This window comes from Erinaceus europaeus, chromosome X (assembly GCF_950295315.1).
Source record: "Erinaceus europaeus chromosome X, mEriEur2.1, whole genome shotgun sequence".
Lineage (NCBI taxonomy): Eukaryota > Metazoa > Chordata > Mammalia > Eulipotyphla > Erinaceidae > Erinaceus > Erinaceus europaeus.
In genome coordinates this window covers 91,023,489-91,035,638 of record NC_080185.1, presented here as the reverse complement: position 1 = coordinate 91,035,638, position 12,150 = coordinate 91,023,489, and the positions used below count along the sequence as shown (strand labels likewise).

Here is a 12,150-nt window from a genome sequence, read left to right as displayed (position 1 = left end):
GGGAGTGCTCTCAGAAGAAACCCATAAGGGGGTGAATACAAGAGGGCAGAGAAAAAGGAAGAACCAGAGTAAGGTCTTTGGGAAGTCTAGCATTAGCCTGTGTTGGTTAGTGGATTTGGAGGCTGCTTGCAACCCTTGGGAGGGACACAATATAATCTCCCTGACAAGACTCCAGTGTTTGAGGAGAGGGAAATTGTGAGCCATTAGCAAGTAGCTGAGAGACTTAGCTAACTACTTAAAGGGAATCTAGGTGGGATTCCAGAGCATCTGTTACTCTTTTGCATGTTTACATGACACTGCCAAGATCTGGGAATTAGAGATGGATATGACTTAGTCCCTGCTTTCAAGATGGTTACAGTCCAATGGCAGGACTGACTGTAAAGCATATTTACAGTTTAGGTAAGGTGCTTTTTTTTTTCCCCCGGAGGCACAGGCTTGGGTAGAAAAGCAAAGGTGGGGGGCTGGGTGGTAGCACAGCAGGTTAAGCGCACATGGTGCAAAGAACAAGGACCTGTGTAAGGATCCCGGTTCAAGACAATGGCTCCCCACTTGCAAGGTATCGCTTCACAGACGGTGAAGCAGGTCTGCAGGTGTCTATCCTTCTCTTCCCCATCTCTCTCAATTTGTTTCTGTCCTTTCCAACAACAACGACAACAATGACAACAACAATAACAACAACAATGATAAAACAACAAGGGCAACAAAAGGGAAACAGTGGCCTCCAGGAGCAGTGGATTCGCAGTGTAGTGCAGGCACTGAGCCCCAGCGATAACCTTGGAGGCAGAAAAAGAAAAGAAAAGAATAAAAAGGCAAAGGTGTGACTACTTGTGGGAGAAGAGATCTGGGGAACTTCATTGAGATTTGACAAACGAGTAGGTCCAGCTTGGAGGGGGGCGGGGTTGGTAAGGTAAAAAGGGAGGGAACCATGGGTCCAGGGAAGAAAGTAGTGGAATTGGGCAAATAAATGTGTTTATTGAATCACGGGGAGTGGGGGGGAGGGCAAAATAATTAGTGAGGCCTGACCACTTGGAGCTAGAATACTGTATGCCTCAAAGCATTCTGGGAAGGCTGGACATAAGAGGACAGCATTCCTGCTGTCATTTCCCCAGCCTACCTCAGGTCTAAAGTCAGCTTTCAGTGCCAATTTCCAATTGCCAGCTCAGCCTTTTGGTGACCATGTGACTTCAAGTATATTGCTTCCACAGTTCTTCTGGGTCCCAGTTTACTCATCTATAAAATGGCTGGGATGATATTTATAGAACCATGCTGTGATTAGAAATAATAAAGGTAACTAAAGGTGTAACACTGTGGAATCATCCTATTAGTATTGACTGATCTTTGCCATTTTTTCTATAGTAATTAAAACAATAGTGTGGTCACAGAAATGAACAGATCAGTGGGCTGTAACAGGCCAAATCCCCAAATTAACACTGCATTTTTCCTAAAAATCTTTAGCAATCTAGATTCTTATTCTTCAGGACTGGTTATTATTGGTGATATATTACCTGTCTCCTGTATTCTTTTCTGATAATTGCAAGATAATTATTGTTAATCTAGTGTTTTTTAGAACACCCAAATTTTACAGGTTTCTTAAAATACATATTACCTTCAGTCATAGTCTAGTGACTCTCTTAAAGGTCAAAATATTATAGTAAACGGTGAAAACTGTTTTAGCTGAAGTTCCAGAACTTAAGATGAGAGGAGATAGATTTCACAAGACGTCTTCAAGTCTTCTGAAATTCTTAGGGGAGTGAAGAGAGAGGACCCATGTTCACTTGGATTTTTTTAAAAAGAGAATAATGGTATTTCTTCTATGGCATTTGATACATTTAGCCCCACCATGAATCATCCATATGGAGGCTATGACCAACAGACACAGAACTTTGTTAAATTTTTATTTTATTAGTGATTTACAAAATAATAAAATAGTAGGGGTATAATTCCACACCATTCCCACCACCAGAGTTCTTTATCCTCACCCCCCTCCAGTGGAAACTTCAATACTTCTCCCGAGGTCACCTTATATATGTCTATCTGTCTGTCTGTCTATATCTGTCCCCCCCCTTTTTTTCTAAGGTCCTGCCTTCACCTCCTTTCTAAGTCACACTTATACCTATTACTACTTCTGAGTATCCTTTGAAGGCTTTTTCCTCTTCTTTCTCAGAGTAGGGAAACAGTGCCTAACTTCGAGTGTTTTCCAGATTTGCCTCCCTTTCAGTCACAGACACAGAACTTTTCTGTTCTTGCTTTTCTTGATTCTACCTAAAATACTCTCATTGGTAAAATATTACAATAATTTCAAAAGTTTTTGAAAGCTGAATTGAGGCAGAATTTACATACTATCAAATCACTCCATTAAAAGTATAAAATTCACCGGATTTTTAGTAAATTTGCAGTTTTGCAGTTATCACCACTATCCAGCTTTAGAACAATTGTCACTCCCAGAAGAATGTTGATACTCATTTGTAGTCAGTCCACATTGCCAACCCTAAGCAACCACTTACATGCTTCCCATAGGAATGCCAACTCTGAGCATTTCATATAAGTGGAATCATAGGATGAATGATCTTCCACTTATGACTTCTTTCCCTAAGCATAGTATTCTTGCTAAGTGTATTTTTATGTTTTTTTACAATTATTTTACATGTTATAATCATGTAACATAAATGCTTAGCTCATTTTTATATGGCACTGGGATTTTGTGCATACACAGTGCTATATCCCAGTCTTCTCTCTCTCTCTCTCTCTCTCTCTCTCTCTCTGTCTCTCTGTGTGTTTTCCTTTTTTCATTATTTTAGATAAGGGACAAATACCATGGCACCAGTACACCATCTATGGAGCTCCTTCATTGCCAACCAAGATTGCCCCTGGGGCCTTGTGCATGCTGTGTACTCTACTGATTGAGCTGTGCACTTGCCCTCCCTTCCTCTCTCCCTCTTTCTCTCTCTCCTTCACTAAAGCTCAGCTCTGGCTTTTTTGGTATTGTGTAGGATTGAACCTGGACCTTCAGAGCCTCAGGCCTGAGAGTCTCTTTGCAGAACCATCATGCTATCTACTCCTGCCCTCCCACTTTTGTTTCTTTGTATTGCTGAGTAGTGTTGAGATTATTTAACCTGCTGAAAAATATCTGGTTTATTTCTAGTTTTGTTTTGCTTTTTGTTGTGAAGAAAACATCTATTGGCTTGTCAGGGAAATCATGACATATTTTTCTATGCAAAACCACATCATGACTTTTCTGACAGCCCCATATAAACATTTGTGTAATGGATTTTTTTGTATATGAACATAGATTTTAATTTGTCTAAAATAAAACCCCAGAAATGTAATTACTGGGTTTTATGGCAGTTGCTTATTTACTTTGTTTCAGCCACTGTGGTTTCTATTTCATTTTCCCTAATGATTAATTATATTGGACGTCTTTCATGTGTTTATTCGTCATTTGTATTGTTTTGGGTGAAATATCTATTCAAGTCTTGCCAATTTTTAAGTGAATCATATGTTATCTTACTATTGAGTTCTTGAGAGTTCTATTCATACTCTAGATATAAATTGATTGTTAGATATATTATTTGTAAATATTTGTGCCCCTCCTAGAGCTGTTTTTTCCCCGGGGGGGGGGGAACACACACATCTTCTTAGCAGACTTTACAGAGCAAGTTTTTAATTTTGAAGGTGAAATTTCCCTTTAAAAATTATGATTTTGATATCAAGTCTGGGAACTTTTTACTTAGTCCAAAATTCCCAAGATTTTCTCCCATGCTTTTTCTAATAGTTTCATCTTTTTGTTGTTCTGGTTGTTTAATAGTTTTAAGGTAACTTTGGTTTACAAGCCAATAAATGCTTTAGAAATATAATGCACCACCGCCAAAGCACCAATATCGCTTGACCAAATTTGATTGGATCTCTTTTTCCCTCCTCCACCTCCCCAGTCCCCTTTGTTAACTTCAGCTCCACAGTTTGAGTCCATAGTCTTCATTGGGCTTTGCTTGTGAAATATTAAGACAGAAGCAAAGTCAGAAAGGTGCAGTGTTGCTGTCTTTGAGGAAGATGGCCAGATGTGAGGAATGTGAGTGACCTCTAGAACACGGGAAAGGCAAACAAATTGATTGTCTCCAAAAACCTTTTCAAAAGGAACATAGGAATGTTCAACACTTTAATTTTAGACCAGTGAGACCTATGTCAGACTTCTGACACATGAAACTGTAAGATAATAAACTTGTGTAGTTTTTTAAATTATATTTTATTTTAATGAGAGAGATATTAAGAACACTACTTAGCTCTGACCTACAGTGGTGCTGATGTCTGAACTTGCAACATTGAGGCCTGGGGCATGAAAGTCTTTTACAGAACCAATATGCTGTCTCTCTGACCCCAAAGTAGTACAGTTTTGTTTTTTTTTAACTTTAAAAAAATATTTTATTTCAATTTTGAGAGAGATTCAGAGAGAGAGAGACACACACACACACAGAGAGAGAAACACCAGAGCACTGCTCAGCTCTGGCTTATATGGTGGTGGTGGGGGGGGGGTTGAACCTGGGATTTAGGAGCCTCAGGCATGAGAGTCTGTTTGCATAACCGTTATGCTAGCTCCCCCTCCAGTACTACAGTTTTAAGCCACTGAGTTAATGGTGATTTGTTACTGCAATTATATGATACTTTTATACTAATAAGTATTTAGAAGACCCCCAAAGATTCTGAGAAAGCTCACCTTTGCAGTGCTAGGCACCAACCTAAAAAGCCTTCATGCTTGAGGGATTTGGGGGAAAAGAAAAGAGTTGTCATTTCAGGAAATGTAAGTGCTACCTTCTTCAGGAAGTAAGGTGGAGGAGTGTACGTTCATAAATTTAAGAAAGCTGGTCTAGGCTGTGACTTACAGTTTAGTTGTCTCTTGATTTCTGGACTAGGCAGCTCTGCAGGACCGCAATGTAGTGTCACCTCCATAGACCAGATTCTCCCTGCAAGCCTTTATCAAAACTAGTCTACATTTTACCTGCAAGGGTCCCTCTCACAAAATGATTCCTTTTGTCTAAGACATATGTTGGGGGGGGGGCAGATTTTTTTTTTTTTTTACTCTACTGCAATGGTGTCAGGGAGAAAAGGCAGGTGAAAGCAGTGTGGTAGTGGACCAGGAAGTAGTTCACCAGATAGAACACGCATATTACCACAGGCAAGGACCCCAGGCTTGGAGCCTCTAGCCACCACATGAGAGCATACCTATAAAGGGAATAGGGACTTCTCAAGTGGTAGTACAGTGCTGCAGTATGTCTCCATCTCTCTCTCAAAAAGTTCGCAGAAGTGGTGGAGTGGTGCAAGTGCAAAGTTCCAGCTATAGCCCAGGTGGCAGAGTAAACAAACACCACAGCAGTGTGATTGTGCTTTTAGAGGCAGGGCATGCCTGCTAGTTGTTTCTTAACCCTTCCTCCTTACCTTTCAGCCTTGACCCTTGTCTACAGCATCTTTGTGGCTTCTTTTCCTTTTGCTACTCCTCACTTATTGGGGATACCTGACTCTTGACTGGCTGTGTAGCTGTCGTCCAATTTATATGGGAGGACAGTCAGTGGTCATGTGGCCTTACCTGAGGCTCCAGTCAACCGTATACCATTCATCCTCTGCTGCTTAGTTTCTCTCTTACGTTTCGGTATAACCTCTCCCATCACTCTAGCTCATTCTGGTATTTTCCTGAAATCATTTTATTTGCTTGTTGCAGCTGCTTGGAGTCTACAGGACATTGTTAACTCTCCTTTGAGATGGCTTTATATATGGTTACTGTTTTTTAGAGATTTATTTATTTATGATAGAGGTGAGAGAGAGGGAGAGGAAGAGGGAGAGAGAGAGAGAGAGAGAGAGAGAGAGAGAGAGAGAGAGAGAGAGGGAGGGAGGGAGGGAGAGAGAGAGAGAAGGGCATCACTTTGGCATATGAAATGCCACGTGTTGAAGTCTGGACCTCATTCTTGTAGGCCCATCACTCTAGCCACTTTGCCACCCCTTAAGTCTCATGTGTTTACTGTCTTATTCATTGTTGTTCTCTTTTCCAGGATGCTCCAGGATGAAACGCCAGAGAACTCTAAGCAGTAGTGACAGTTCAGATGAATGTAAGTAGACCCAGTCAACAGCTGGTATTTTATCTGTACTCCCTGAGAATTTGTTCTTTGCCTTGATGCCAAATTGTTTTGTGTATCCTTCGATGGTGAAAATAAATATCCCTAGGGAAGGAAAGCATAGGTCTATTCTTATTTAAATTTCATTAGAAATAGACAGGTGAGAGAATTGGTTTTGTGTGGAATATAGCATATAGTTTGTTGGGGTTTTTTAAATTTTAAATTTTATTAATGAGAAAGATAGGAGAGGAGAGAGAAAGAACCAGACATCACTCTGGTACATGTGCTGCTGGGGATTGAACTCAGGACCTCATGCTTGAGAGTCCAATGGTTTATCCATTGTGCCACCTCCCAGACCACAGCGTATAGTTTTTTTACTTTTCACTTACTCAGACAACAAAAATCAAATCTAATAATGACTGAACAGTGGTTTCCTGGAAAGGAAGAGAAGTATGAAACCATAAGTTATAAGGCCTACGATTCTAATTATAGTTCAAGTACTACATATTTGGACAAATCATCATTTGTAACAGACAGCAGCCTTATTAACAGTTGGATTTGGGGAAATGCTAAAGGATATACAGCTCGGTATTCTTAGTTTTCGAGTCGCTTTTGCAGAGACTTTTTTCATCAGGTGGAATATGAATTATTATTGTATGACCACTATAAGGTATGATTCCACTAAATTGAATCTCTTTTAGCATTAGCATTGTTGAAGCCTTTATAAATTGTGAAGTCACCTGTAAATGTCGTCGTTCACTTGTGACTCTTTCTAGGGTTCAGCTTAACTATTTTCTTTAGTGGATTGAGATCATTGTGCTCTTCTCCATTATGTCTTTCATATTCTCCTGGGTAATGTTTAGTTATATGACAGTTACATTGGCAAAACTGAGTATCAATAGTTTTTCTAATTATCTTTTGCAGGTCCGTCCACTTCATTTACTCCTAGTTCAGTGTATAGGAGTAGATCAAAGATCCCAAATGAACGCAAGAAATCTGCTGAGGTGAGCTAGATAATTTTTAGACTTAAAAATGTGATTGTTACCTTTGTCTCCATGTATTGCCTATAGTAGCAAGATCTTGGAGCTGTGATGAGTAAACTGTATAACAAACTATGACTTAATTTCTGATTAACCATTTTTTTCCCCAAGAAAGATTTCATTTTTTCCCCTTTGGGAAATTGTAATCTTCCACTCATTTCAAGGTAACTGGCTTTAGGATATAAAGCCTCCCCTACCCAGTAAGTCAGAAGAAGGCACACTTTGGAAATCTGGACTCCCCGAAGGTCTGACCTATGATTGGAAAGAGCTAAGTTGACAAATGAGAGACACTAGAGGAAGGGCTAGACTAGGTCGAGAACTGATGGTGAGCTGTGATGCATCTTCAGGGTCTTCAGAGTACTGCCAGCCTGAGAAAAATGAATCATCCCTTGTGAGGCTGGTCATCTTCTACCCCAAGTATAGCATAGTGCTGAAATAGTGCTTGAACTTGGTAGTGATTTACGGGACCATACAAGGTTCTCTGTGGTAATGAAATGATGAGAAACTCGCTAATACTCTGAAGACCCTGAGGATGCCTCATAGCTCATCATTACTGTATCTTCATTTCCCACCCAAGTGTACTTGCTGGCTGCAAAGGAAAAGAAACCGTATTAGCAAACTACTGCTGCACTGCAGATTATCACAAAATTGGTGATTTCAATCAGTACGCAGTTATTATCTTGGTTTTTCTGTGGGTTAGGGGTCTGGCCATAGCAGGATTAGGATCAAGATATTTCTCTCTCCTCCTCCCCTCAATTGTTGGAATCTACTGCATGGTAGATGGTTTGTTTTAAGGTCTCAGAAAGTGTTGTTGTTGTTGTTGTTGTTGTTGTTTTATGGTTGTTTTAACCAGAGTACTGTTCCACTCTGGCTTACACTGGTGATAGGAATTGAACCTGGGACCTTCTAGCCTCAGGCATGAAAGTCTTTTGCATAACCACTATGCTGTCTCCCAGCCCCAAGGGTCAAGATATTTCAGGACTGCACTTAAGTGTGCTGACTGACTTTTTATTGCCATTTGAAGGTTTGATTAGAAAAGGATTTGCTTCCAGACTCATTATGCTGCTGACCAAATTTCTCTCTTTGTAGCAATTAGTAAGGTCCTCATCTCCTTGCTGAATTTAGTGGAGGACCACCACCTCTCCTAAAAGTTCTTGTAGTTCCCCACCATGTGGTATTATTCTCCATAGATTCTCTCAAAACATGGCAACTCATCCTCCCTCCTTCCCTCCCTCCCTCCATGTCTCTGTCTCTGTCTCTCTCCTTCTTTCAAGATTAATAGGGAGTGTCTTTTATTCTATTCCGGTATGACTGAGTCCCATATAACATAACATAAACTTGGGAATGAAACACATCACTTTTGCCAAACATAGGGAGTGTGTGTGTACATATTCTATTGGTTAGAAGCAAGCCACCTTTGTCAGGGTTTGTTTTATGGCTTGTTTTATCTTTGTGAATGTCTAAAGAGTTATAGTTTACCACTGTTGTGTTGATAGTGTTCTTATTGTCTCTGATTTTCTGCCTAGTATTAAACTGTCCAGAAAAGGCTATGAAGGTATCCAACGGTAATTGTGGATTTGTCTATTTCTGTTCTGAATCCTATCAATTTTGTTTCATGTTGTTAGGTGAATACTTGTCTTCTTGATGAATTTATCATCATGTATATCTTTCTTTGTCTTTAGTAATTTTCTTTTTTCTTTTTTTAATTTTTTTACTATCTTTATTTATTGGAAAGAGACAACCAGAAATCGAGAGGGTAGAGGAAATAGAGAGGAAGAGAGAAGGAAAGACACCTGCAGCACTGCTTCACCACTTGCAAAGCTTTACCTCTGCAGATGAGAACTGGGGACTTGAACCTGGCTCCTTGAGCACTGTAACATGTGCTCACCACCCAGTCCCATAATTTTATTTTTTCTGAAATCAGTACTAATATTCGTTTCTGACTTTGTTCTTATCCATATAAGAAAGTACATTAATTTTACATCTCTATATAGTATATATAGAGACGTGATAGATATGATTATAATTTAAATGAGTTCCCTACATAGTTGGGACATTTTTATCCACTCTGCCAATTTCTTTTAACTGACATATTAAACCATGATATTTCATGTGGCTTTTAACATGTTTTGGTTTTAATGTTTTGATTTAATTTTTTTCCTGCCCTATTCTCTTTGAGGTTTGATTCTGTTTCATTTTCTGTCCTTATGTGGATATGTTGAACATTTTTTAATTATATATTGATTTTTGAACATGCAACCGTCTGATCTGGAGTCAGACATGCCATTGCACCACAAGGCCTTACCCATGTTGATATTTATATAGTGATTTTGAGTGTTTTGTCTTTTGTATAAATTTTTAGTGGTTCCTTTTGGAGAGTAACCTTTAAAAGGGAGAGTCTAAGTTGTTAACCTACTGGTCTCTACATTTTAGGTTATCTCTACTGATAGTAACCTTGAGAAGTACATTTCAAGTGAAGTATAGAAGCCTTACCACTCTTGCCAACCTTATCCACCCCGCCACACACTTTTATAATATAATTGTCTTAAATATTTAAAATATTTTCTCCACACAAATTGAGAATCACATTAAGTAATATCATAATGTTTTCTTCAACTGTCGAATATTTATTAAATTCAAGAGAAGAAAGATAAGCCCAGCAAAGTAGCTCAACCCAGGTTTGACATCCCTCTTCCTTTATTTTTAATATTTTTATTTATTTATTATTGATGGAGACAGAAATTGAGAGGAATGAGGACATAGAGAGGGAAGGAGACCAGTTTTCCACATAACACTGGAGTCCCCCACCTAGGTCCTCCTTCGCCATCATGTTTCAGGACTTGACTGCCCCCCCCCCCCAACTCTAGAGTCCTTTACTTTGGTGCAATACACCAAATCCAGTCCAAATTCTGCTTTGCTCACTTTTTCTTTCAGTATATATTTTTTCTGTTGATATGATTAGTAGTTTTTCTTGTTCATTGATTCTTTATTCTGTTAATTTCATCCTTCTATTATCCTGTCTCATAAGTTTATTCTTTCGATTATTATTCCATTTGAGATTTCCTGTTAGGTTATTCTTACTATTCTTAATTTTGTTTGCTGAATCTCTACGTTTATTTCTTTCAAATTGGTTTATATGATTCCTTATTGAAGTATTTTTATGATGGATGCGTTAAACCTTTTTCAGATAATTCCATTATCTGTATCATCTCTAATGTTGGTGCCTGTTGGTTATCTCTTCTCATTCCCAGGTCATATTTTGATGAGTAATACTCTTTTGCATCCTGAACCTTGTATTATATTATCAGACACTTAAGCCTTATTTATCAGGTCTCCTTAATAACCAGGCCAGTAGGGAAGAAGGATGCTGACTCTTTACTGGGTGGTTGAGGAATTCCCAGATGTCATTCTGTTTCTGTTATCTATAGGAAAAGTAGTTCTGTTATCTCTATGGAAGGAGAGAAGGGTGTTTCATTACTACTCTGTGGGGATAGAAATCTCTACCCTGTGCCTGCATTGATAGCAGGGAGTGTAATAGGATTAAGAGGTATTACTGATCCTTATTGCTGCTAGGGTATTGATATACATTCCTGAGAGGTGGTGTTGGAGTTCAGACACTCTACCCAGTCTCTGCTAATACCACACCGAGGATGGCAGGGGACATCAAGACCTACCTATCAGGTGATGTCTCTGATGCCACAACAGTCCTTTTTTTTTTTTTTTTTTAAGTATTTCAGACATTTAGTGAAATACAGTCCTCATACCATACAACCCATCTACTTAAAGTGTACAATAAAGTGGGCTTTAGTTTATTCATAGAGCTGTGTAACTGTTACCATAATCTAAATTTAGAACATATTCATCACTCCCAGAAAGCAGCAGTTATTCCCCAAGCCCCTACTCCTAGCCGGTGACAACTTCTAATCTGATTTCTGTCTCTATGGATTTGTCCATTTTTGGAAATTTCATATGAATGAAATCAGACAAAATAGGGCCTTTTGTGTCTGGTTTCTTTCACTACGTATGTTTTCAAGACTTACTGATACAGCATTTAGCAGTACTTCCTTACTATTTTTGACTGCTATTTCATTGCATGCCACATGCCATTTTGTTTATAATCTTGCCATATATATATATATATATATATATACTTGTGTGCCACCTAACCATTTGAAGACCTTTCCATTGGAGAGTCATCTTTTTATAGTCCTACCAGCAGTGCATGAGACTGTTTTAAATTATTTGTTGTTTCTATGTGTATCCAAGATTTCTGGTTCCCTAGTGAACTGGTTTTTGTCTCCTCTCTTGGCTTAGAATCTTCCCTTTGTGCTTATCTTCAGAGGGAATCTTTCACTTGCAACTCTCATAGTTACAGATGAATGGTATTATCACTGGAGGCTTTTTGGTAATGTGGTATAGAAGTCGAGCAATGTTTTCTTCCTTTTTACTTTATCAGAGCACTGCTCAGCTCTGGCTTAAGGTGGTACTGGTCATTGAACCTGGGATCTCTGCTACCTCAGACATGAAAGTCTTTTTTGCTGTATCATTATGCTATCTCCCCAGGCCCAAGCAGTGTTTTCTTATCTTCTGATGACTTGTCAGCCTTTGAAATGCATAGGAGTCCTGTATTTGCGGCTGGAGTGGAAGAGGTGGCCTTCAGGAGTAGACTTTTTTTTTTGTCCCTGTCCTTATTCCCCCCACCTGCCTGCAGCAGGTGTGCTTTAGTGTTCTGTGTCTTTGAGGTCCTCCTTTCTGTAGATTAAGACTTCAAACCGCTTAGATAACACAGGGTGGCTGGGGTTGGGTGCTTCTCCCACCCCCAATATAAGTGAAATTACACCAGTACCCTCACTTGATATCCTCCACCTCCTTCCCCTGTGGATGAAGCCTTTTGTTCAGTAAAGGAACTTGGACCCTGAGCAGTAGGGACAAAGGCAACACTACTGAGTAGCTTTCTCCAGGTTCCCCATACCCACCCCACCTTTTTTTTTTTTTTTATGAGCCTAGTTTGG

At 39.3% G+C, this 12,150-nt stretch overlaps 1 protein-coding gene across 11 annotated transcripts in view; it reads left to right on the top strand.

Annotated features, from left to right (window-relative positions):
* JADE3 (jade family PHD finger 3) overlaps positions 1–12,150 on the top strand; it is a 156,190-nt gene that overhangs the window by 79,037 nt on the left and 65,003 nt on the right. For all 11 annotated transcript variants that reach the window (XM_060182470.1, XM_007529631.3, XM_060182472.1 and 8 more), the window contains 2 exons: positions 6,036–6,092; positions 7,023–7,102. In XM_060182470.1, the coding sequence (XP_060038453.1) occupies positions 6,047–6,092; positions 7,023–7,102 (126 nt within the window). In that variant the 5' untranslated portion in view covers positions 6,036–6,046. The remainder of the gene's footprint in view (positions 1–6,035; positions 6,093–7,022; positions 7,103–12,150) is intronic.